The sequence below is a fragment of the Vanessa atalanta genome, chromosome 23 (genome assembly GCF_905147765.1).
Source record: "Vanessa atalanta chromosome 23, ilVanAtal1.2, whole genome shotgun sequence".
Classification (NCBI taxonomy): domain Eukaryota; kingdom Metazoa; phylum Arthropoda; class Insecta; order Lepidoptera; family Nymphalidae; genus Vanessa; species Vanessa atalanta.
In genome coordinates this window covers 2,811,173-2,836,817 of record NC_061893.1, presented here as the reverse complement: position 1 = coordinate 2,836,817, position 25,645 = coordinate 2,811,173, and the positions used below count along the sequence as shown (strand labels likewise).

The 25,645-nt window shown below is 33.0% G+C and overlaps 1 protein-coding gene across 4 annotated transcripts; it reads right to left on the bottom strand.

Moving 5' to 3' along the window:
• Positions 1 to 25,479, bottom strand: LOC125073021 (inositol polyphosphate-5-phosphatase A). 4 transcript variants are annotated; one of them, XM_047683693.1, is made up of 14 exons: positions 25,189 to 25,479; positions 21,987 to 22,217; positions 12,624 to 12,791; positions 12,308 to 12,433; positions 10,797 to 10,925; positions 10,198 to 10,359; positions 9,435 to 9,559; positions 9,008 to 9,088; positions 8,735 to 8,831; positions 8,119 to 8,255; positions 6,300 to 6,474; positions 5,948 to 5,984; positions 1,948 to 1,984; positions 1,008 to 1,137 (listed from the first exon to the last, which is right to left on the bottom strand). In XM_047683693.1, the coding sequence occupies exons 1-14, from the start codon at positions 25,267 to 25,269 to the stop codon at positions 1,134 to 1,136; spliced, it is 1,590 nt and encodes a 529-aa protein (XP_047539649.1). In that variant the 5' UTR covers positions 25,270 to 25,479; the 3' UTR covers positions 1,008 to 1,133. The 4 variants fall into 4 exon arrangements, with proteins under 4 accessions (XP_047539648.1, XP_047539649.1, XP_047539646.1 ...); XM_047683692.1 differs by lacking the exon at positions 1,948 to 1,984 and having other exon boundaries at positions 1 to 1,137; XM_047683690.1 differs by lacking the exons at positions 1,008 to 1,137; positions 1,948 to 1,984 and having other exon boundaries at positions 3,484 to 5,984.
• Between the last annotated feature and the right edge of the window lie 166 nt (positions 25,480 to 25,645).

The following is a 25,645-nucleotide window of genomic DNA, read 5'->3' as shown; positions in this document are numbered from 1 at the left end:
ATGCGTTAAAAATTCAGAGAAAACTGCAACAGTTTCCTAAGAAATGTTTTAATTTTTTATTATCATGTCATGTTACGAAAGCGAAATATATAAGAAGCAAAATAGTGTTCAAAGCAATATCATCTATAAAGCTACGGCAACATCTTCGCGGTCAGTTAGTTTCCCATTTTGTATGCCGCCTATATATCGCCTTGAAGGATGTTATCCTTCTTATACATAACTCCTAAGATAGAAGTGTAACTTTATTTTGATGTAAAAGGCATAGTCAGTGTTGCCTGCCTTGATTTTCGCGAACATTGGCTCAGATACACGCGTTTTAGTTTGGCTCATCTAAGCTTTCTAAGCTCATCTAAGTATCGCCTAGTTTATCATATATTATTTTATTATAACTATAACTGATTTGAATTGGATACGCAGTAGTGAACTATTATTATTAGTAAATTATCATTTAATATACATTACATTTATTGAAATGATGTGAAAGGGAGGGAAGATGTATGTCCACCTATTGTCGTGTAGTTCTTAATCATACTTTGACAGCTAAGTGTGTGTCATAGGTAATGAAACATTTTATTAAATCCAATATGGCGGACATAATGCAATATGCCAACTAAAATAAATATTTGTCAAACGTGATTTTGGTATTATATAATTAAGCCCGGTTTCTATAAATAACCACTCGTTTTGCTTACGAATAATAGAATTTAATGATATTTCTTTTATCCAAAAGCAAAACCAATCGTTTCTAGAATACGGTAACCGAGCGTTAAAACTAATTAAGATATTACTACAAGTATTTAAAACGGGATATTTCTCATGTTTCTTATTTTTATTTGGTGGAGCTATTATCGAGATCCACCAAATAAATGGTAAATACCCCCTTTTAAATACTTGTAGTAATAAATATAACCATGTTAATTTAAATTTTAAATTTTTTCGTACGTTGCTTGTGTGTACGTTAATTACATAAAACACATAAGTGGGTACTCATCACTTATATATCAGTTTCCTTGAATATGTACGGTGCTGTATTGAACTGTATGTAGCGTGTTCCGGGCGACTCCAGCTCGGGTTCCGATTCGTCCGTCGTAACATGTTTAGGAGACGATTCAGAATGATACTCGTGACGGAAATTACCTGGAAAATTTAAGTTACACTTTGTAATATACGTCAGAAATTTTACGTTCATATAATTATAATAAAGGCGTGTCCGGACTGTGTTTTGTACATATTTTATAGTGCACAGATAGAGAACTACTGGCTATATCAAATCCTATTCGACTTGATTGGGGGTATTTGTTAACAATATCGTCTTCCTCTTTCAAATGTCAAATCAGTGATGACAGAAAGGGAGAAAACATCGTTTATAAGTGAGACCGTATGTGTCCACGCAATATAGTGACGGGCTAATGCTTCGACTATATATTCGTTAATGGAGTTAATTTATCAGGTGTGGAGGTAATTGATGATCTGTCAAAGTACTGTCAAAGATCTGTTAAGATTTCAGTTTGATTACTTTATACAAAGATCAAGTAACACTGATCTGTTAGTATGATTCCAAATCTATCACTTTATAGAAAGGTCGTAACAGACACAAGGGAGATGACTGAGATAAATTTCTATTATCCCTTACACAATGAATGCTACACTTGGCAATTACTTTAATTACTAATAATTACTTTGGCAATTAAAATGTCGCTTGTGACTGTTTACACGAACTCTTCAAACTAGCATAAGCTTGGTAGCAGTAGTGTTGAGTGAGAGGTCGTACTCTATGCCCTAAGTTTGTTTGGAATCTGTGTTTATATTATTGAATATCCAATTGTCATATTAATATAAAAATAATTTATCTTTATTATTCATAGATGTATATATTTAATGGGAAATTAAAACTAACATAAATAAAGCCTGCAACAGAAGCCCACGTAACTAAAACAAGATACTTACAAGCAAAGCGTCACAGGTGCGGGTACTACAGTGGTATCTGAAATTAACTAAAAATCAACTAAAAACAATAAGCAATAACTACGACAAATAACGACATAAAAATAAACCTTACTCTATTCATCATAGGTACTATATTTCTTTGCAATATGATAACTATGATGATCTCTATGTACCTTATTATAATTTATTTGTATTAAATGGTGAAATCGAATATATTTATTTTTGGAATCTAATGGTGTTGCCACGCTGCAGTTTAAAAAAAAAATAGTATTTGTTAATAAACATTTTCTCACTTTTATAATTTTTTTTACAATATTCATTCAACAAATAACTTTGAACTTGTAAGTTTTCCATCGTAAGACATATTTTTGATGTTGATGATGATGAGATCAGAATTTACTTGATACATAAATAATAAAATAAAAAAGTTCTCGTTCGTTCCATATTTGAAATTATATTTTTGTTGTTGGGTATAATTTCAATATAATAATAAAATAAATATACTATGGGTAACTTTATAGGCACGACTTTGAGGATATGAGCAGTATATATAAACGTCAACTAATCTGCATCGTCAAATAACCGACAGCGGTGACGTCACGGCACGTGAGTAGGGGGACAATTTTCTGCTTTTTTTTCTGTAGTTTAAGAACCAGCAAAGGATATTACTGTCCAGATGGTAATTTGATAATGATACACATACTCAGACGTAAACACGTACGCACTCCCCCCACACACGCACAACACATATGTACGCATGCACACAAACACACGCATAAACAATGCACACACGGAATTGTACAGATAATAACTTGATTTTAATAAAATTCCTCTTATGTCGTTTTCGAAACAAGAGGACTCATCTTATCCATACTAATATCAATGTGTGATTAATATCTTACTGAGTCAACTGATTTATCGCGACGCAAAACAGTTACAATGTTTGTCCCAAAAATTTGTTTTCATGAAAATATTTTTAGTTTTCAATGTTTGTTTGTTTATATAATTTTCAATGTTTACTTATTATTATCACTTTAATTTTATATAATAAACATAACGTTACAACAGGCAGTATATATATAATGTAAGTTATGTACAGGTTGCGTATTATCAGCGATGCGGCCAAGTCGTCTTTATACGATATAAGTTTAAGCGTTGGGCATTGGTGTTGGACGAAATATACGCCACCAACCTTGGACTAAGACGTTATGTCACTTTTGCCTGAAGTTACAAGCTCACCCTTTAAACCAAAACACAACAATACATATTGCTACTTGGCGGTAGAATATCAGATGCGCGGATGGTACCTACTCAGACGGACTTGTACTAAGCCCTACCACCAAGTAATTTCAGAGCCGTACAAGAGATGACTCACTATCATTTATTATTGAAACTAAGAGTTACAACATTTTCATTACTGAACTGATTGTGATGAAAACGTTCTAGGCGATAAAATCCTATTTGTTTTTTAATAAATTGTTAAATAGTCAAAAAAGGTCGTATATAATATAAACATTTAAAAAAAAAAATTAAACGTTCAGTGGGGAATGTTTATTTTCAATTGTAAAGCACCACGTGACAAGATTTCATTACACACAATCGTATCATTTCGATAATGTCGACTTAGAAATTAAAACAGGAACTCGTTGCTTCGTAAAGTATTCATTTATAAAACAGTTTTCACAAGCTGCCTAATAATATAGAATTCATTACTAAATCAACACAATCGAAAGTATAAATAAGACGGAGTCTTAGTGTTAAAAAAGCGTCAAGATTAAAAAGTTATAATTTGGTTTATTCATTTAATTATATATATATATATATAATTTTATCCTATTTTTGAAACGAAGTTCTTTCATTTTAACAGTAGAGTGAACTGACAGAAATCGTAATTCGTAACCTGTTTCTATTGTATATATATTTTTTTTCTAATAACATTTTTTTTGTCATTCACATATTCTCAAACTTTGAATGCACAATATATATCGAAAGCAACTTCGTTCCAACTGGGTGTGCCACGATCCTTATCACACCTCACGAATTTTTATTTTAAAATATTTGTAGTATAGAAGTATATTTGGAATCAATTCTAAAATAATAAACCATATTGAAAACATTGTTAAAGGTTATTCATAGAATACTCGTCAATACGATTCTATCGAAAAAACTGTGATATTTTATTAACGGTCTCTGTAGAATCATTTCGAAGCCATGCTGGTTCAATATTTAATTGTATCAAATGTGTACCGTAAAAGATTTCTAGAATTTTTTTTTTGTTTCAGAAAAATGACATAAAAAACAACACACTGTATTAGACATCCCGTGTATCATGAGTTGTCTCATGTACTCCTTGCGCCATTTTAATTAACATACACATAAATTAGTGGAATCAACTATTGAGTTTTTCTAGTGTTTTGCCGGTTTTTCTCAGTAGAATCTACATTCGAAACTGTTTACTTTTATGATTTGAATGAATGAATGAATGAATTAAATAATATTTTGTATTTAAACTTCTAATCATATTCTTGGTAAGGACTAACCTTTCCAGCTAACCATAATTTTTTTTATTACGATGTATTATATGAATATCCCTTAATTTTTGCATTGAATATATATTTGGTGAAACGTATGTACAACTGTCCTTATCGCACATCATGTGTTAGAAACGATCAGACATGTCAAACTATTATATATAAGAACCACTTGAGCAGAACTAGACTAGATTAATAGACCATTTGGTATAAAACTTGCACTTTTGGTATAAAAAGTTTCATTTTAAATAGCACAGCTGAACTTACAACTATTATGTACGTTGCTATTATTAATAATTGGTTAATTAAGTTATTAACAGCCGCGCTGTCGTTATATTCTAAATAGGAGTCAACGATAAATCTAACATACTTATTACTCAAATCTAATATTGCAACATAATGCATGCTTCATAATATAATTAATACTATTGTAAACAATCATGCTTCGGAACTTCATACTTTTAAGTAAGCGTCAAATAAAATAAAAATGGTACACTACCACTTGTAACAATAAAGGTAACTAATTAAGTGCTACATCAAAATACAATTTCAGCAAAAACGGCCTTCGTTAATCGAAAAAAAAAAAAAAAAACAACAATCGAAATTTAAATTTGTATCGTCCAAAATTTAACTTTGATTTCGAATTATAAATGTTTTTATTGGTCTGTGTAATGTAATGTCAAATTCAAATTTCGATCTGTCAAAAAATTGACATAAATTCCAACGAAAGCGTACGACGTGTGGGTGTTCGTCAATGCGTCATGAGGTGCAACATTTCAAGCCACTACAGTCACAGGTCACCGTCCGCGCCCTCCGCCTACAGAACCCGTAACATTTCAAGGCGAAACAGCAGAGCCCGCACTTTTTACTACCATCCGACTTGCAAGACTCGCGACTATTCAGCCTTTGCAGCTCGGGAACACCTTCGTCACACATCCTGCCCTTCTCTTTCTCGTCATTCCCACTCAATAGCATGTCCAGCCTGGATTTCAATTGGGACGGCGATACGCTTCTGTCCCTCGTCAATTTATTCGATTTGATATCGATATTCGGTCCCACGATATCGATTATTTCCGTCAAATCATCGGAACCGTTCGACGTGTCCGCGTTCGGTGTGTGAGATTCTACACTCTCTGGTGTGTACGGGTCGAGAAATTTGGTGGGACTCAGTAGTGTTGTATCGATATCGTTAACGAAAATGCCATCGCAGCTGGAATAGTCAGCGCTAGTGATTTCGACGAATGGTATTCCAGATGTCTTTTCGTTCAGGGAGCCGGTTCGGGTGCGTTTGAGCCTTTGGTCGTCGGATAGTAGTTTGTCGGGATGGCTCGTAGAATATTCAATATTTTTTAATTTTTTAGTGTACAAATCGGGATCTGTAGGTAGGCGGGGAATTCTCTGCGTTGGGGTCATTCTAGCTGCGCAAGCGCACAAGGCACAAGACATACTCTCACAACACTGTACGATACCTCGATCGCTTTGCAGCATCACGCGGAGATAAATCGGCTGTGGAGAGAACATTTTCAATTGGTAGAATGTGAGTTTAATCTTAAAATTAACTATATATTCCTGGAAGATCGTGTGACTAGCTTCGATATTTAAAAAATTACGTTAAGCTCGCATATACAGCACAATATTAGTTTAAAAAGTATTCAATGACTACCGAAATAGTAGCGGAATTAATCTACTGCAAATGAGTTTTAAGTTCAAATTGGGTGAGTTTGAGACAGTGGTAGGAATTATAAAGTTTTTCTACATGCAGTGTTTTATTAAAGATAAATCGTTTTGGTGGGGGTATGTTAAAGTTGGTGTATGGCTTACCTTATGGTCACCCATGCAGGCTGCGTCTCCTATCACGCCGTATTCGCTTCTACGACGGGTGGGCGCATCTACTAGTCGTCTGAGTTCAGCGGATGTTTCGCCGGATTTAGGCGAACCTTCTGATTGGTTCCTCACTAACTTACGACGACCAGGAGAAACATCAGAATCCGATACTCTGAAATTGATTTTTATGATTGCTGTTAATCATTTAGAATAATTTTATATTTTACCTTCTCTTAAAAAGAAGAGGTTGCCTTAGCCCAGTAGTGGGGCTTTTAAATAAATTACTTATATTAAATAATGGATTTTCTAATTTAAAGGATATTATAGCACGCGATTTTTTTATTTTTTAACAGTAAGTTTAATTTATACTATTAAGAAATAATAAATTTTAAATTTCTCTGCAAAAGGGCCTAAACCCAGCTAAAAATCAATTAATCATGATCTAAGAATTAATTCATCACAGCATATACACGCACACCCATTTTAAAAAACATCCTTCGCGCGACTTTTAAACTTAACTGCTTATAACATGGTTCAAAATGGAAAGAACGTTTTATATCTTGTTTATATATTGAATACAATGAATTACAAAACACAATACGACATCAACATTCCGGTAAATATGTAATCATACACCTTGTACGGAAACTGGAGTGCTTATTATTGTCCGGAAATAACAATTGCGATTCACTCTTTGATACTAAATTTACTTTTAATATCAAGGATTTAAATGAGTATACAAATCAATATTAAAACAGTGAATCACAATTCCGATTCTCTGGACGAAAAATGAACTATTCCTCGTGTCTCCAGTGGAGACGATACGACTTGGTGCTACAAGTTTGAGAAACGTACTACTACTTAACTACTTAACTCCAAGGTCAAAGTGGTTCAATTGAAAACTTTTGATACTTTACGGGCCTCAACTTATCTTGTTTTTTTTTAGGGGATTTTGTGTTAAGCGCATTCCATCAATCGAGCACGTAAGCGTTCCAAACACCCGTATGGGGTAGCAACCCATTAAAAGCAATTACAAAGAAAATAAGGGTTTACAGTTTACAAATTGTGCTGACCCCAGTGAATGGGATAAACGAATGGTGATGAAATGATCGATGATGATTTAAATATGTCGTTATGTATATTGACTGACTCATCACAGTTTTGTTTGACAAATTTACATTATACAAAAAAAAAAAGCTACCTAAAAATAAATATAATAATTTTTATGGATTTCAAATTCCTTTGTTAGAAATTAAAAAAAAAAGAACATTATCAACTTCTTGCAGACATAACAGTGAAACAATAACTACGAGTCACGTGACTAACGGGAAATGGTTATTCTAGTAAATTAGTACTAATCAGTACTTTCGTCGCTGAAGTACATTGGATCAATTACGGGACACTTTTATCACAATCGTTCCATGACTTACTGTTTTTTATTTGCGAAATAAGTCCCTTTCAACCTGTAAAATTGCTCCTTTTAAAAATAGTACTTCTTTTTTTAAATCAAGGCAAAGATTGTGACGTAATAATATGTTTATCACGATGAAACTATTTAAAATAATGACTGAGTTCATAATGTTAAAACTATGATGACTCCTTTAGCACATTAAGGTCACGGTGATCACAATCTCAAGACTTGTCGGTCAAGCTTTACGTGTAATTCAGTACTATAAGATGGTTGAATCGCCATCTTATAGGTGCTTCTATGAGGCTACTTGGTTCAAAAATGTTTTGAATTTGACCAGCAAAGTCCTTTAGCTAGTCCTTTAGGGAGAGCTAGTGTAGTGTGGGGTGGGGTGGGGCGGGGTCTCACCGCGCGTTGATGGCGTGCTGCAGCGCGGTGGGGTCGGCGATGCTCTTGCGGCCGACCACGGCGGGCACGCCCAGCACCTCCAGCTCCGACGCGCTGCTCTTCTTCTCCAGCGTCTTGCCGGGACTCATCTGTTTGTTCTGGTCATTTTATTAGTCAGTCTGGCGAGCGGACTCCCGAGCGAGGCGATTACGTTTGCCCGGGACGCTGGCATTGCAAGGCCGCTTTCGATATCATCGATGCCCCACCAGTCACAAATGTGTTTGATATGTTCCTTGCATCACGAAATTGAAACGTCGTAAGTGCCATGACATTCTCGGTGCTTACAACTTTTCGTTTCGTCGTTCTTTTCGTGGTCACGAGAAAACTATTCCCTATGATATATATGATGATGTTTTAATAGCTGAGAAGATGTCATCATGAATATTTATCGTTGCAGCGAACTTTAGTTCTAATTTTTACCTGTTTATTTGAATAAATTGTTTACATAAACGTTTTTGTGTATCGTGGAATATGTGTATAAAAGTAACGATCGTTAATTTGATATTAAAATGAATATAACTATAATCGAAATATTCTGTTTGTAAGTAAATAATTTTTGTAAATCCGGCAAGGCTACCTGACTGTTCTGTCGCGCCGGCGAGCCGGAGCGAGCCGGGCTGCTGTCGGACGACGATATCCGACCGCTGCCGCTATCCGAGTCAGCCACTGACTTCCTATGAGTCGAGAACATTTATATAACTTTTCGACCAAATGTGTTTTTTTTTTCAAAGAAATTTGGTCGCTTTTGAGGGAAGGAAAGATGATTAAAAAAAATATAATTTATCAGTAGCTGTGAAGTAGGAATATGGAGCGAATTAGAGGAAATCTCATCGGGCCAAAGTCCGCGTACCTGGAGCTGTGCCTGGCGTCGGGCTGCAGCAGCAGGCGCGCCGACTGCGACAGCAGCACGCGGTCGCACCACGCGGGGCACCTGCGCGAGACACACATACACGTCAATCTAACAACCCTAGTCACGAGCTGACAAAAAAGAAAGAAACTCCTGGAGTTTCTTTCGCCGGTTCTTTTCGGGTCAGGGTATTTTCTTTGCCGATAAAGTAAGTTTAATGCTTCTGTATTTAATGATTTGATTTAATATGTTTGTTCGTTTTGACTATTCTCGAGTGAGACTAGAAGCATTATTTATTTTTTTTGTAAATAATGCATATAATTTTCTTTTAGGTCTGTATGCTAGAACCGGTGATTTCTCGGAAAATTATGATTTAAATATGCTACAAAGGCCTACTTGAGTAAAGTCGGGCTGGCCGTGAATAACTTACCTGGTTTTCATATAGTGTGTGGGGAGATGCACGTCCTCTTCGAAGGGGTAAGTAGGGGGGAATTTTACGGGAAATTCGAACAAATGAGATCGAAGTGATTCCAGCTCGCGATCGAATTTTTGTAACTGAAAGAAATGGCAATTAAGAAAATTTAGAATTTAAGACGACTTCATTTATTATATATAGTACGTATTTGTCAAAATCTGTCATTCTGTGGAGAAGATTTGACTGAGTTTTAACTAAATTGACCACACTCAAATGGCTCTCCACGACATTCATGCACGTAATCGTAGTCGCACACACGAATCAACCGTATGAACGTAAATCAGTTTTCAACGATTCACGTGAGATGGGAAATGAGTTCCTACTGAAGCTGTACCTAGTGTTTCTTCGCATCTTTACAAGTCAAAATTCAGTACAGGGGACTTGTGTTATATTTTTTTCAAATTGTTCTTTTTCCAAAAAGTGTACTATAGTGTAGTGTACGAAATTGGGCATGGGATGATGATGATATCGTCCAACCAGCCAACTACTTCGGCCCGATCTAGGGTTTGAATCCAAAACCTCAGAATCTGCGGCATTATATCAAGCCACTAGACCTAAGAAGGGTACAATTTATTCCAACTAGAAGAGTAGACTCGTAACCAACTTCGACATTGAATTAACGCGATATTATCTAGATCTTAAATAGTCATCAAATTTATTTGTAATCATTCTATGATCGGATCAAGGCACATAGTTTTTGGTTATTTCTTCAACTTACCCAAGGTTCCCTGAATATCTTCTGATGGTCGACATGGGCGAACTCCTTCTTGCCAACAGTAAGTACTATGCGATCGTCGGACTTGGATCGGTATTGCAGTTTGGACGAGTCGACGTTGGCACCGTTTTGTAGTCGACATGATGCCAGTTCTTCTGTTACTTTCTGCGATAACAATTTTATACAAGGGATTACTTTTAATTAATTCTAGCCATATACCGCTCAGGTATACTACCGCAAAACTTACTATTGTTTGTGTTCCGATCTGATGGGTGAGCCAGTGTGACTATAGTCAAAGTCAAGTCAAAGTCAAAAATCTTTATTCAATATAGAAGTGTTTACACTTGCTTATTGATAGTCAAAAATCTTCCACCGGTATAGGTAAATGGAACGTAATATTTTAGCGCCCAGTATTGCAAAGCATTGATTATTTGGCCTACCTAAACAGTCTTGGTAAAAGCTTAAAACAGTTCGTTACTCGTAAATCATTTTTTTTTCAGTCACTGTTACAATAACGATTCGTTAAAAACAGTAACCGGGTATAGCAGAGTAACCATTTACAAGACCAAATCAAAAATAAAACCTATATAATAAGTACGTACCTTAACTACAGCTCCTGTATCCGTCCTAAAATTGAAGTCTCCGAATATAAAGTATGGTGCGGCGTTCACATCTGAGTGTAAATGACGGAGAGTGTGTCGTAACGCACGTCTTCGACTTCGACAATATACCTGACAAAGTATTTATTACTTATACATTAATTCATATAATACTTAATTAAATACGATGATAAAAATGATTAACATTATAAAAAAAGCGTAATGTGAGTCTCGGGACGGAAGACACGTGATAATTTAAACTAATCTAAGTTGAACTATTTACCTAATATTGAAATTGTTTAACTTAAGAAAAACTTAGGTTATTACCAGTGGCGTAGCTAGGTGGGTAAGGGCCCCGGTGCATAGAAAAAGAATCGGGCCCTCGCCCCCTCTTTAACGTATATTGGCATTCAAAATCATAGATAGTAATAAGAATGGGATACAGGATACAGTGAGTTGAACATATCATTAGTAAGTTAAATCCATACTTCATCTCTATTCAAAGCTCTTTTCGTAGCTTAGGTTAGAGGGCCCTCAGGGGCCCTGGTGCACTGCACCACCTGGCCCTACGATAGCTACGCCACTGGTTATTACTTAAAGTTTATGTATATTAATATGATAATGTAAGGAAATATTATTTATTAATAAAATCTTTTATTGGTTATAGAATATATTTATTCGTAGTTACGAATGTCGTTTGTACATTATTAGTATCATTATTGCCTGCTTACCGCTGCCATATGCGCAAGAGAAAGGGAAGCCAGACAGACTGGCGCCGTAACGCGTTACGTAACGAAGCGACTTACCATAAGAAGTTATCACTTCAATTATCCCAGTATTAATATAGTAAAATATATAGTAGTAATCAACATTGTTTAAATATCTATTCATTCACGAAAGTATTTAAAATATATTTAAATAAAATAAACTTAATAAATATAATCTAATTAGTATTGTTTTTTCTGTCTCTACTCTTAGTCGTCTCACGCACACAGCTTTACTAAGAGACGTCAATTAATGTCGATTGACCATTTTTACAAAACGGTTTTTGAAACAATAACAACTAATTGAGGCTCTTAAGCTATTGTCAGATCTTTGGAAGTTTGAGACTAAGACCTTCGTTAATAACAGTTTCAATGAGGTTGGAATGATTTTAAAAATCGTTTCGTATACATTGTTAATATGACATCTTGTAAGCCTGAGCACACTCACTCATACTAATGCACGCCGATAATAATATCGCGGAGGGGCTTTGTCAGTGATTTAATATAGACGGATTAGTACCTAAATAAGTTTAAAATATTATTTAATATACTTGGAAACTGTTAATAAATTATTTGAGCATAACAAACGTAGTTTACACGTGAAGCGTTATCAGAATATATTAATCTATGTAAGTAGTACATAATATAACAGAACTTGCAAATCACATGGAAACACGCGAGCATAGGACATGCAGATACATATATAACGAGAAAGATACTAAAAAATGCAACCAAATAGTTTTTACTCACCGAAGGAAAAGGCTCCATAGCCAACAGATTCGACGCATCGTGAAAAAGATGTATATTAACGAACTCGATCGCTGTACCACGGATAGACCATCGCGTCCTGAGGAATCCTTTCCGAGACCACTTGCACTAAAAAAAATAACTCAAATATTAATTGTATTTCTTTGTTTTATTTTATTTGAATTTAGAATACGTTACGTCAAAATAAACGTATATTTTTTATAATAGTAGGTACTTTTCAATTTGGTGTTATAGCTAAGGTCTTTCATGGCAAAGCTATTTATTTATTCAAGTGCTGGTTAAACTGTAAAGAACTTACTTCGGGAAAGAAATGTTGAGGAAACTTTGCCTTTTCCTTCGTCGTAACCTTCTCAATGTTCCCACTATTCACCTCCTTCCCCACCACATCGACGTAAGACTTCAGCTCGAAGTCCCACATCTTGAGATCTGTCAGAGTGGAATGCGCGAAGTACAAGTTGCCTAAAGCCTAAAATAAATAAATACAAAATTTAATATAAATATTCTCACTTAGTGGTCGCATATAGTAAATAGGCAATCATTGTATAGACACGAGGAGGAGGGGTAAGCTGATTCGTTTCTATAATAAGATCCCACAGTGATTTTCACTTGGTGGTAGCTTACCATTAAATTCAACAGTATAACATGACGATTCAGAAGTACTTTTATGAGTAATATTATGTACCAAATCATATGCAACTAAATTAAGCTTCGACTATTAACTCTAGCCTTTATATAAATGTTGTTTAAATGTATGGTTCCTGTTTTCAACAGAACGTTGCTTACATTTCAGAGTATATAAACTTCCTACGGAAGAAACGTGTTTTCGAAGGATGTTTTTTTTTTTAATAAAACGGTAAAGATATATATAATTTATATTCCAATAATTAATTCCATTATCTTTATTCAACATAGAAGCATTACACTTTCTTAACGATTGTCAAATCTCTATCACTGATTCGGAATGCTTTTATTCCTTCTCAGGTCCGAGAGGAACGACGAGCATGTTTATTTTGGAAAAACATAATTTACAATTTACTTTTTAACTTCTAGAGGTTGATATATGATTATAGTTTATTTTTAATATGATTACGCGTAACTTTCTAATATATGAGACAAAATCAAATGAGACAACGACGCTTATAGTAATCCCTATTCCCTATTCGTTTTTACCTTAGGAGGTCCACCTCCTAAGGTTAAAACTATAAAATTGGTTATACCACGAAGTACCTAATTTTAGTAATAAGAAACAAAAAAATTGGCGTACAACCAGATAATTCGGGTAACAAAATAACTAACAAATATAATTATTATTCGGGGCAATTGAAAATATTGATACATATTATTCTTATTAGTTTCTACGAAAATAATAAAAATGGGTAAATTAAAAAAAAAATCGCGTGTTATATTTCACACGATGTAAAACCTTTTTGAAACACAAACTATTCGCTTTAAATTCAACCTTGAAATACTCTCTTCGTGACAAAAGATGTCACACTTCAATTAAAAAAAAAGTATTCAAAAGATGTCACCGCAATTAGAAAACCGTAGTCAAAAATGTGTCATTATAAAAACATTCTTGTTTCTTTTGCTGACGTACCTAACCACTAACCGCGAACCAAGTGTATGCCAAAGTTCACGTACAAGTTGGATGTGTGAAATAAAATATTAGCTTTTGTAAATATGTCAAGATTTTTGAAACTTGCTATATTTATATTATTATGAGAAAAATAATGTCACTGATATCCGAGACGACCCATTATTGGAACATGGAAATCTAAATTGGAAATTACGTTTTCAAATTTGGGTAAGCACCATCAGAAAACCTACATGTGTTGAATAAAAAAACTGCCACATGTATGTATGACCTCGCCGGTGAAGGAAAAAACATGAGAAAACCTACACCCTATCGGCGATGGAAAACATCGTAAGAAAACCCACACCCTACCGATAAAGGAAAATATCCTGGGAAAACCTACATGATTCGGATGAAAATCTGACATATACCTATATCTAGCAACCGGTTTAATGCAGGATTATTGCATAGGCTTCAAAGCTCCACAAAAGATTAAATCTTAGAACAAAATGTTTTTGACTTTTCGATATACAAATCAGTTCAAATTAAATTAATGTATTCTAGAAAATTCGTCAATAGAACATTTTTAACTAAAATGCCTGATAAATCAAGCTACATGAAAAAAAAAAAAAACAAAAAAACCTTTTTTAAACAAGAAACTATTTTGGGTTCATCGTAAACAAAACATTTGCTTTTTATAACCGCATCCCGTCACATAAAACTATTTGTAATTCGAACGACAAAATTACTTGCGTCACAATTTTTCTAATATGCGCTCGTGTAAAGATTGAGAGCCTACCCATAAACTAATATCAGGTTATTGATCAGATATGATATCAGCTTAATCCCTGACTTAGCGCCGCGTTAACCTATTGTTCCTATTAAGTTATTAACCGCTTTAAGCACAAGTTTTTATTGCTTTTATTATAAAAGAAAAGCCGTTACACAAGTGGTATCAACATTAGATCAAGTTTCACCGTTACCCGGATATTAAATTAGTAGGACCACAGTATATACCGACTATACCGTGACCTTACGTCCCGGAACAAACTCGCTTTCAAGGTACTTTTCTAAAAATACTCCCAAACTCTCGTTATGACAAAACGAATTCAAGAAATCAATAGACAGTAAACTGATATTAATTGCTTTAAAAATAAAACTTGATTAATTGAAATATGTTCTTCTAAAAAATATAGTAAACTGGACAAAAAAATATCGTTTTTAAAGTAAAAAATATAAAGCCCGATTAATATAAATATCGGAATAATTTTCTTGCCTTCGTCGCCGCTGCTGTGATAGACAATCAATTCAAATCAATATCCATTATTAAATACTACCTCCTTATCCCGACTTCACTCGGCTATATAAAAGATTCTACCGATCTACTGATTTTTTACTATTAACTTTAAATTTTAACCATTTACGTAGCGCACATACGTAACAAAAGCACTCAAAAGCAAGAATATTTCAAATCGGACCAGTAGTTCCTGAGATAAGCGCGTTCAACCAAACAAACTACTAATGTTAGTATTGTATGAAAAGACTAGCACCGGTTCGGAAATACCTGAAAAGAACCGAAAGAAACTAAGAAAAATGTGAATCTAACTAATATAGTATAGGATCATTACCGATTGTTTTATTAGAGCGCAACATTAAATGTTTGTCGAAGTAAAAAGGTATTATTATGATTCTAATTGCAATCCACTTTTAGAACAACTGCTTCCTTTCTATTTCATATGAGAGTTATATCTATCTATCTAATTTGTATATTGTGACCATTTTTAGGATAAAAACCTAATTTAACCTCTTCAAAATAATAACCATCATACTATGATTTGGAACGCTGTTCCTGTCTAAATATTTAGTATTTTATGGAATTTGTATACTACGTCCAAACAAAATACGGAATCAGACAATGATGTCATTATTCTGTATAAGCTCATTATTTTTCTTGATATCGTTTCTATGTATTGATTCATTGCACACACGCAAACAATATCTCACGTGTTATTATTTTCTTATATTGAACAATAAGATGAAATAGTTTGACAGAAATGGACATTTATTTTAGTAAAACTTGTCCTCTTATCGCTATATCATACAAATATCGTCCGTGGAAAGGAAGAAACACTACAGCTCCAAAATTGTACTTTTGGAAAATGAGCTCTAAAGTTTTATGTATACCCTACATTCTTAGAAGAATTTGTGCTGAAACGAGATGGTTATAAAAACAAAACTGAAGAGAACGGATACCTCTGAGTCTAAAAGTAATCAGAGAAAATTTATTCTCTGCTCGACCAAAGATTTTCCTATTGAGAAATTTTATTTTTGATTATGCCAATTCATAGAATCAAGTAAAGCATACTATTCAACACTAGATGATGATAAAAAATCGTGTAGCTAGTACTTGTTGATGTTCAGGAAAGATGTTTTATATAACTTTAATAGTATTTGACTGACGTAACTTTGTATTTCTATTATTGGCAAAGAGTAACTACTAAGTTTCATGTCGGTTCTTCTCCGTAGAATCTACATACATACTATGTTCTACATACTGATTCAAAAGTACTTGTAAAAGCCTACTTGAATAAAGTATAATTTTATTTGATTTGATTGAATCCAATGGTGAGTCGGTTACATGTTGCAGATTTTCAACCAGCGCAAACAGATTTCCACGGGATGTTTTTCTTTCAAAACTGGGCTCGAGATTCATTATAAACACAATTGGTACATCCAAATAAGCATTGCGTGCTGGGTTTGAACTTGCCTATATAAGTCTATCAAAAATATACTTTTCATAAAGTACTATACGTTTGCCATATACTTTTTAGACCACTTTAAATTCCCCTACTATATGTATACTAAATTTTTGATTGCTGGTGACTCGCTCGACTTAGACAAATAATAAGTTTTTTTTTAATTACTTTAATTAAATACTTGGTCTTTTAGATAATTATCCACATGTATACTTGGCGGTAGGGCTTCCACAAAGCCGTCTAGGTACCACCCACTTGTCAGATATTCTACTGCCAAACAACAGTAGTCAGTAATGTTGTGTACCTACGGGCATAATGGACATAACATTTTAGTTCCCTAGGTTGGTGCCGGATTGGCGATGTAAAGAATAGTTAATATTTCTTACAGCGCCATTGCCCATCGGCAGTGGTGACCACTTACCATCAAGTGGCTCGTCCGCCGACCTATGCCATTAAAAATGTTGACTGATATATTCTGTCAGTACTTACACATATTACTCAATGACAAGCTCATTACTGTTGGAATAAAATTATTATTACTATAATTTTGGCGAAGCGATCCCATTTCTTCTCAAAGGAATACTTCGAAGTCTGTTCGCGAGAATGTTACCACGTAGGCCTTATTTAGTTGTGGTTATTTATAATACTATAGTTTTAAAAATACTAATACAACACCCATGTCGTTACATCACAAATTTGTACATTATGGTTCAACAAATAAATTATGCCATTCTAAAACACGTACGTACATCACATGTATCATTGTGTATCATGTTATTGAAAAATAAACTTTATTCCCAACGGGATAAAGAAGATTCCACAATAGAACAATTGCTCGATATTGTTTACGAAGGTGCTATTAAAATTAGCACAATACCTTTAAAGGTGAGTTAGTTCAATAGTTTTACGTCATTCGGCCATATTGGATTTATTTGGTCCTTCGACCCGCATTCCATTCCACATTCCATTGAACACGTAATATTACGGATATATTAACAATTAATACCTACATACAATATCCTCTAAATACATCATTCCTGTAATTCCATTTAAAAGTTGTTTTCCATATTTTCTTAGAATATTAGACGTTTCAAGTGTAGCACGGTATTTTATATGTTCACCGTCGTATTCGACGTCACTTGTCACGTCATGATTTGGATTCATTTGTTTTCTTTTTGACAAGTTCCATTTTTAAAATGGCATTTCTATGAGTTTCAAATTCGAATTTGAGAACCTCTACTTATTTAAGGTTAAAATATGAGACGTTCACAAAAATAGAATATCACTTCTGTGACGTCAAGGTTTTGTTACATTTATTTCTTTGTTAATTTTAGATTTTCAAGTGGACCTTGTATAGTTTAATATCTCAATGCCAAATTCGAGGGCGACATTTCTTCTAGAAGTTTCTCTTACACGTGAACTTAACATACGCACATACGCACAACTTAACATATGCCTATAGCTAAATTTAAAACTTGTGTAAAAAGTAAACACATAACAAATTATTTTGTACAGGATTATATAAATGATGAGCTTGGAGTTAACATTTGTTGATGTCCATACATAATACATAAATATAATTGTATATGATTATTACAAGCAAATTGTTATTAATTGAAAAAGGCGTAAAAGAGAGTAAGAAACTACTGTGTTTATTGCCGTTTCTTCTGAGTATCAACATTCCGAAACGGTGGTAGATTGATATTCAAGTTATTTTAGGAGCCAACTTAAATAAAGTATATTTATTTTCAAGCCATTTTTTTTCCTTATTAATATTACAATTGAAATGAATGATTTTAATTTTCATTAGATTATATCAAAAATTTATACAATTAATTTAATTTTAAATTGTAGATATTAATGCTAAGTAAAAGTCATTATACAAAATAGAATCTTCTCTAATAATTTCTCATCGTACCAGGTAGTACCAGTACATTTTAACCATTTTCAAAAAAAGAATGGGTTCCAAATTCCGTTATATTTTTATTTATATTTGTTACGCCAGAACAGCGTTCCATTTATGAACCGATTTGGAACGATATTGTTTTGTTTCACTGAGTATATAGTATACCGGTTTGGACCTATTTAAATTTGAAAAAAATAAATCTACCTTAGAGGGTGAAAACATACGGGATGATTTTTTTCTATGGGCTCGTATTCACTTATCAGACTACACACGTTGAAGTCGGTTATTTCTTTAAATTTAATATATTTTCACTAAATTTTCTCGACATAACACCAAATCTGCGTTAATGTTCCTAAAGATCGATTTGCGTTTTCTTTTTAATTTTGATATAAAATGAGAAAAATATTTCGACATGACAACGCTCGTGAGCGATGTTCCGTCTTGCATAACTTAAGTACAAACGATGATTTAAAATTCAAACCACATAGATATAACAATAAAATAGATACCTCAAGTCCGGCTAATTGTATGAAAATTTACCGTTGCATTTTTTTGTAACTGTAACGTCACGAAAGCAATTGTTTAATTAATATTATCTCGGAATTAAGTCAAAATTCTCGGATATTGATCTATATAGTCTACATTATTATAAATCATACTTTTATAGTTAATTTTTTTTTATATTAAACATACATTAATGAATTAGATTTTTTTTTTCATTATGGATTTTTTTATCTGTATTTTTTATGCTCATAGTGTGACGTTCAACAATTTATGAGTAACCTGTATAACTTCTGAAGCGACATTTTATTTTACAAGACAGTCGCCCCGACTTCTCACGCGCAGAAAATATAAGTCATTAATTTATTTCGTAAACACATACGTATTTAACATATAACTCAATTGGTCAAGGCGCACACTAGTAAAGGTCCCGTCAGAATGATTTTTCCGATCTTCAGTAATCATCGTCACATATCAGCCAATATAAAGATAACCTTAATAAACTATATCTACTTCTAAACCTTCCTCATTAATGCCTCTGTCCATCAGTGAAAGCCGCGTAAAAATCCGTGCACAAGATCTTGAGTTTATCAAATTCAAACATTCAGACAAACTTGGCATGAATTCGTTTTATGTATATGTAGTAACGTTACAAAAACTTCCATACGAATATATGAATACTCAGTAGTAATAATTATTAAAGTAATTCTAAGAAATAATATGTTAAGTAGGCCATATATTTTTTTAACATCCTAAGTATTCATTAAAAGTCTTCGAAGGATTATTTTTTTTTATATTTTCATAAAGATGTAGGCAGTTATACTGAAATTAACCATCAATTATAAATCTTATATGTTTTTTAGTATAATTTGTATTAATTCACTGTAAACACAATTTTGTTTTCAAATCAATAAGGAAAAAGTTTGAGGCCTATTTTTGTCTGAGCAAGGATACAAATATCATAAAACTAACCGTTTCGCTACAAATGCACAACTCCCTTTTTTGCGAAGTTTGTATTTGCGTAAACATTTTTTGCAAATATGGGATCGATGTGGCTTTTTCACAATTTCATCATTATAATTGAAAATTTAGTCAAAACGTCACCGACGTTCACGTGAATTTTCAGCTTCTTGGGAATATATGCAAAGATAGCCTTATTTTTCGAGCTAATGTGACATTTTTTTAAACTTGATTAAATTAATTTCCAAGCATTATTCGCCTAATTATATTTTTATCCGTCCCAGTCTGTTTTAAATACTTTAATGTATGAAAAATACACGCAAGTACGTAATCTTGACCAGTGATTAAGACTTGACATCCAAGTGTTCTGTAGGCTGGACCAAGGACCGCCAAGTAGCTATCCAGTTATATAATAAATATAATAGTATGTAATCCAATAATATTGTAAGATATTATACTGCAAGTATTTCATATGTATGTTTTCCGCCCACTAAAATCCCCTATGACGTTGGATATAGTCATATGATATTCCTCTTTTGTGTGTTAACATATTACGATTACTGTATTTAATATAATTATTCGCATAGTATATGTGTGTGTGATCTATGATTTTAGATAATACAAATTAGTATTCTAAACTGCTCCGCCTGTTGCGTTATGCTCGCTGTACGATTGCTTATAACGATTTTTTTTATGGATTTCTCGATACTTCCGCTCAAACGGACGTGATATGAAAACTATCAAATATTTTAACACAAATTTGAAGATGCCGTTAAGACAATCTCTGTCTGTCTATGACGTACTTTAAAAAAAATATTCCCAGCGAGATGTATTTCAAATGTTGGAACAGTGTTAGGAATATTATATATTAGTAAATAGGTTCTATATAAGCCCCATTGTTATATTTAATAATTATAGTATGTAATTATATACATGTACGAAGCCATAAAAAACTTAAAGAAATACACAGATATAGCCTGTGGTGCAATAAACTCAAAGAAAAATGCGACTAAAGCTTTCCACTTTAATATTTTCGAGATCGTTTAAAGCTTGAGAGTACTCAAATGTCTTTGAGACGACGATTAAAACCTCTTTGTACTTCCATTCGCATCTTGAAATCTCTTTATGTTGACATTTTTAGTGACGAACTATATTTCTATCTTTTTGATTTAACAAATTGACTGCCTCGTTAGTCGAATGGCTCACATAAGGTCCTAGTTCAAAGCCTACGTCGGGCTGTTGACATTCAGATTTTTGTATCGAATAAATTTCAGTCATATTTAACGTCTGTAATTTCGAAGTGTGTACACACTCGTGCTTTGGAAAGCACGTGACAGCTTCTGCGCCTGAACCGTTTCCGTTCGTAGATTTGCCGTCCCATCGGATTATAAGAGTGGGAGACTGCATCAGCGTTTGCGAACAAACTTGTGTATTATAATATGTCCTGCAAAGTTGGCTGGTCTCATTCAGCCGTCGTGACTGAAATCGTTCAGGACATCGTCATGTCTATACAACCCTGCACTACTTCAATGAATGAAATCTTACCTGTTATATAGTATAGTTGTCTAATTTAAGCAACATTTCGTTTTGTTTTTTTTTTTCAATTAATTTTCGTTATATTTTGTCATTCTCTACCATGGAAAACACATAAATAATAATTGTGATGATTAACACAACGGCTTCATTAAAATCATTATTAAAAATACTTATGTTTTTTTATACTATATCCTTTAAATATATAACCCGGTATCCACCAAAGGAAAAACGAATAAGTTTTGCTTGTCATATCCCTTTTCAAAAGTAGTTATAACTTATATAATAATATTTTATACTAAAATCTTCTCCGAAACGCATTACATCTTCTGTTGCAAGTTCTATCTATATTGGTTAAGTAGTTTTTACAAATAGGCATAACAAAACAAAAGTCTTCTTATTAATTAGACCAGATCATAAAAATATAAATACCGTAAATTTTTCTGGAGAGCTAAAATCTTCATCTAAGAATATCCTGATCTTGTCGTAGAGTCGTAGTTCTGGACAGTCACAGAGTCTTTGGACAAAATCTTGGACATATTGCATCGACTTCTCGTATGCTTTACCGCCGACTTCTTGTAAATGAAGCGCTATAAACTTTGGGTCCATGCGGGAAACTGCTTGAAGGAACTCCGATGTCCATATTGGGAGCATAACAAATGGCTGAAAAAAAATATAGAAGCTTTAGTACGCTACGCTGCTGATTAAGCTGAAATTCATGTATTTTTTGTAAACATATAATAAGTTTTATTCGTTTCAATATTTGAACCAGCCTAGTGAAATAACCTTTCCAGACCTTCTTCTGGAGAGGCGAAGAGGCTTTAGCCCAGCAGTGGCTCATGTACGGCTCTACCTTTACATTTAATATCAAGTTTTCTTTTTTTATAAGGCTGGCATCATTATATGGATTGTACATAACACTGTTATAAAAACATATTTACAAAAATATCCACCGAAAAATATTTTCGGTTTTCTCTGGAAACCTTTGCATAGATATTATATAAATAAAAAAAATAGGATCTGCTTCGTTTATCATTATGTTTAGGAAAATGAATGTATCATTTTCCTAAGCATAATGAAAATATTAAGACAACCGATTACATAATAGGTATATAACCCAGTCCTTTCAACCGCGGAAAAGCCTTCATGGCTTAATATAAAAAAAAATATATAAATACATTTCTTCCTCAACTCATTTGTTTACGCCCAAAAACGTATACGACAATATTTATTTATGATAATATTATTAAAAGTGTAAAATCTAATGTACTTTAGAGAGAAGTTTAGTGCATCCCTTAAGATTAAAATTGTACAAATTTCTTTCTTACTGCACTTTCAAATTACGTAACGAAAACCCCAATCTCGATAGTCGTAAAAGGTGTGCGATGATAGTTAGCCAGCTATGGCCTTTTTCAGTTCCGAATTTAAAGATTACAATATTTTTTTCCTATTTTTATTTCAATATTTTTTTTATTGGTAACTCTAAAGCTTCTCAATAGCTACCCACCCATAATAAAACTTAATTGTTTTCAATCGCAAACAGAGAAGGACTTGAAGAAATATCTTTACTGAACTGTTTAGAGTTCCACTAATTATATATAAATTTGGCATTTCAATATAACAGTAGTAAATATATTTCTCTCTCTTTCTAATCTTTAGGATAAAAAAGGCAAGTCATATTTGAATATGTCATCTTTTTATTCATCATAATTAATTTTTAAAAATGGAACAACATGGCAGTGATAACCATACAGACAAATTTCAATATGTATTCCAATTTAATTTTTTTATAATTAAACTCTTTTCAACTTTATCATACTTATTAATTTGTATTTCATAACTTAGTTATTCAAATATAAGTAAAGAAGACAAAGTTTTGTATGGCAAATGACAAAATCACTCGGCTATTAAGTCTGCATACAGTTGTATATTTATATTACATGTAAAGTGTTACACAAATATAATGATAATATCTCAATTACAAACGACATATCTATCACAAATTAAAACTAAAGACTTAATGCATCATTGTTATCTAATGAAACAAATAATTAAATTTGAAGGTGATATTTGTAAAATAAATCAAATTCTCTCATATATATAATGTAACATTAAATGTATGTATACATCATACTAATTTTATAGGGAAGCCTTGTTGCTTTTTTTATATTTTTATAAGCAAAGACTATTTGATAATTCATCTGATTGAATTTTTTATAATATACCTTTTATAAATAGATGTATGTACAATGACAATTTCATATATCCCTTAGATGCATTACAGGCATTAGTATTAGCAGCCCGTAAATGTCCCACTGCTGGGATAAAGGCCTCCTCTCCCTTTGAGGAGAAGGTTTGGAGCATATTCCCCCACGCTGCTCCAATGCGGGTTGGCGGAATACACATGTGGCAGAATTTCGTTGAAATTAGACACATGCAGGTTTCCTCACGATGTTTTCCTTCACCGCCGAGCACGAGATGAATTATAAACACAAATTAAGCACATGAAATTTCAGTGGTGCCTGCCTGGGTTTGAACCCGAAATCTTCGGTTAAGATGCACGCGTTCTAGCCACTGGGCCATCTCGGCTCTTACATCGGCATTACAGGGTATGCTTTGAAATCTGGACAAGAAGTTAGAGAGAAACAGAATAATATTAAATAAAATATATGTGCTAATAAAGACAAAGCGATGAATACATATATAACTGATATATCAATAATACCATAACAGAAGGAAGTCAAAGTCAACGTGCTGGTCATTGGATCAACATCATCTGGATTGATACTACTCGTTTGATAGTATATTTTTTTTATTTTTAAACAAATATCATCGGGTTAAATATTGGGTTAATAAAATGCAAAGTAAATTAGTATACATGCATTCAAAAATTCATTTATAAATTTTTTTATTTTACTTTAAATACATTCTCATCTCATGTAGGTCTTATAGCTGACATAAACATATTATTTTTTAATGCTTATTATGTTATGTTATGTTTTAACACAAATTGAAAAAAATTAAATGCCACAGGTGTTCTGCATAAGGAAATATATTTAATTGATTAGAAGCATAAAAAAATTGTTTTTTATTTTTGTTATTCTACCAATTATTAACATTTTCCTGTTTATGTGATGCTCATAACAATAATCCTGATTGGCTGGTGATAAGGCTTAGACGGACTGTAGGATATAAAAGTATATTTATGTCGAGCATAAAATAATAATGCCTGTACATATATATTGCTTTTAATAGATATATTTTTCAATGTTAACATAATTTCAAATAAGTAAATAAATATAACTATTGTTTTAAAGAATATTTATTGATAGGTCCTTCGAAATTTTGTAACATTTTACGTTGAAATAATTATTATGTTTCCTCTAAGACCAGTTAAATAACATAAGCTTGTATAAAAATAGAACAGGCAATATGAACCATTTAAAAAATAATTCCATCAAGCAAGCGTGACAAATTGCAATCAGCGTGCATTGACATGTAAAACACTTGTTTCAAAATTAGAACAGTTGACATGCGCAACATTTTAATTAAAATTATGTAGGTAGGCAATTATTGTGACTTCCGAACGTAACGCTGCCTTGACAATTACGTGATTTAATGAAACAATACTCACGTCCTCGAATATAGATCCGACGTTAGCGGTCACAAGTAACAACGGCACTTTATCCGAACCCATTTTTTTGAACTTCAACATCCCGAAAACGAAGTAAAAACAATATCGCTCATACAGAAGGATTGTATATGTAACGTTATATTAAAAGTACTGGGCGGATTTGGCGGGTGTACGCCATGACTCCGAGCATCACTGATAACATTATTATGGTTACTATTTTTTTTTATACAATTTTAACGCGATATCGCGAAATCGGCCTCCTCGCCCTTTCAAGTATCTGACATTTGTAAATGTATGAATGGGTGACGTTATGTTTTATGTCTGATCCGTAGTAGACTTCATGGCAATCGGCATACAGTTTTACGCATTTAAAGCACAAAGTAGCCTTATTATTGTGCATAAATAAAAATTATACCATTTTTTGAATAATAATCTACATTCTGTGTCTTTATAAAAC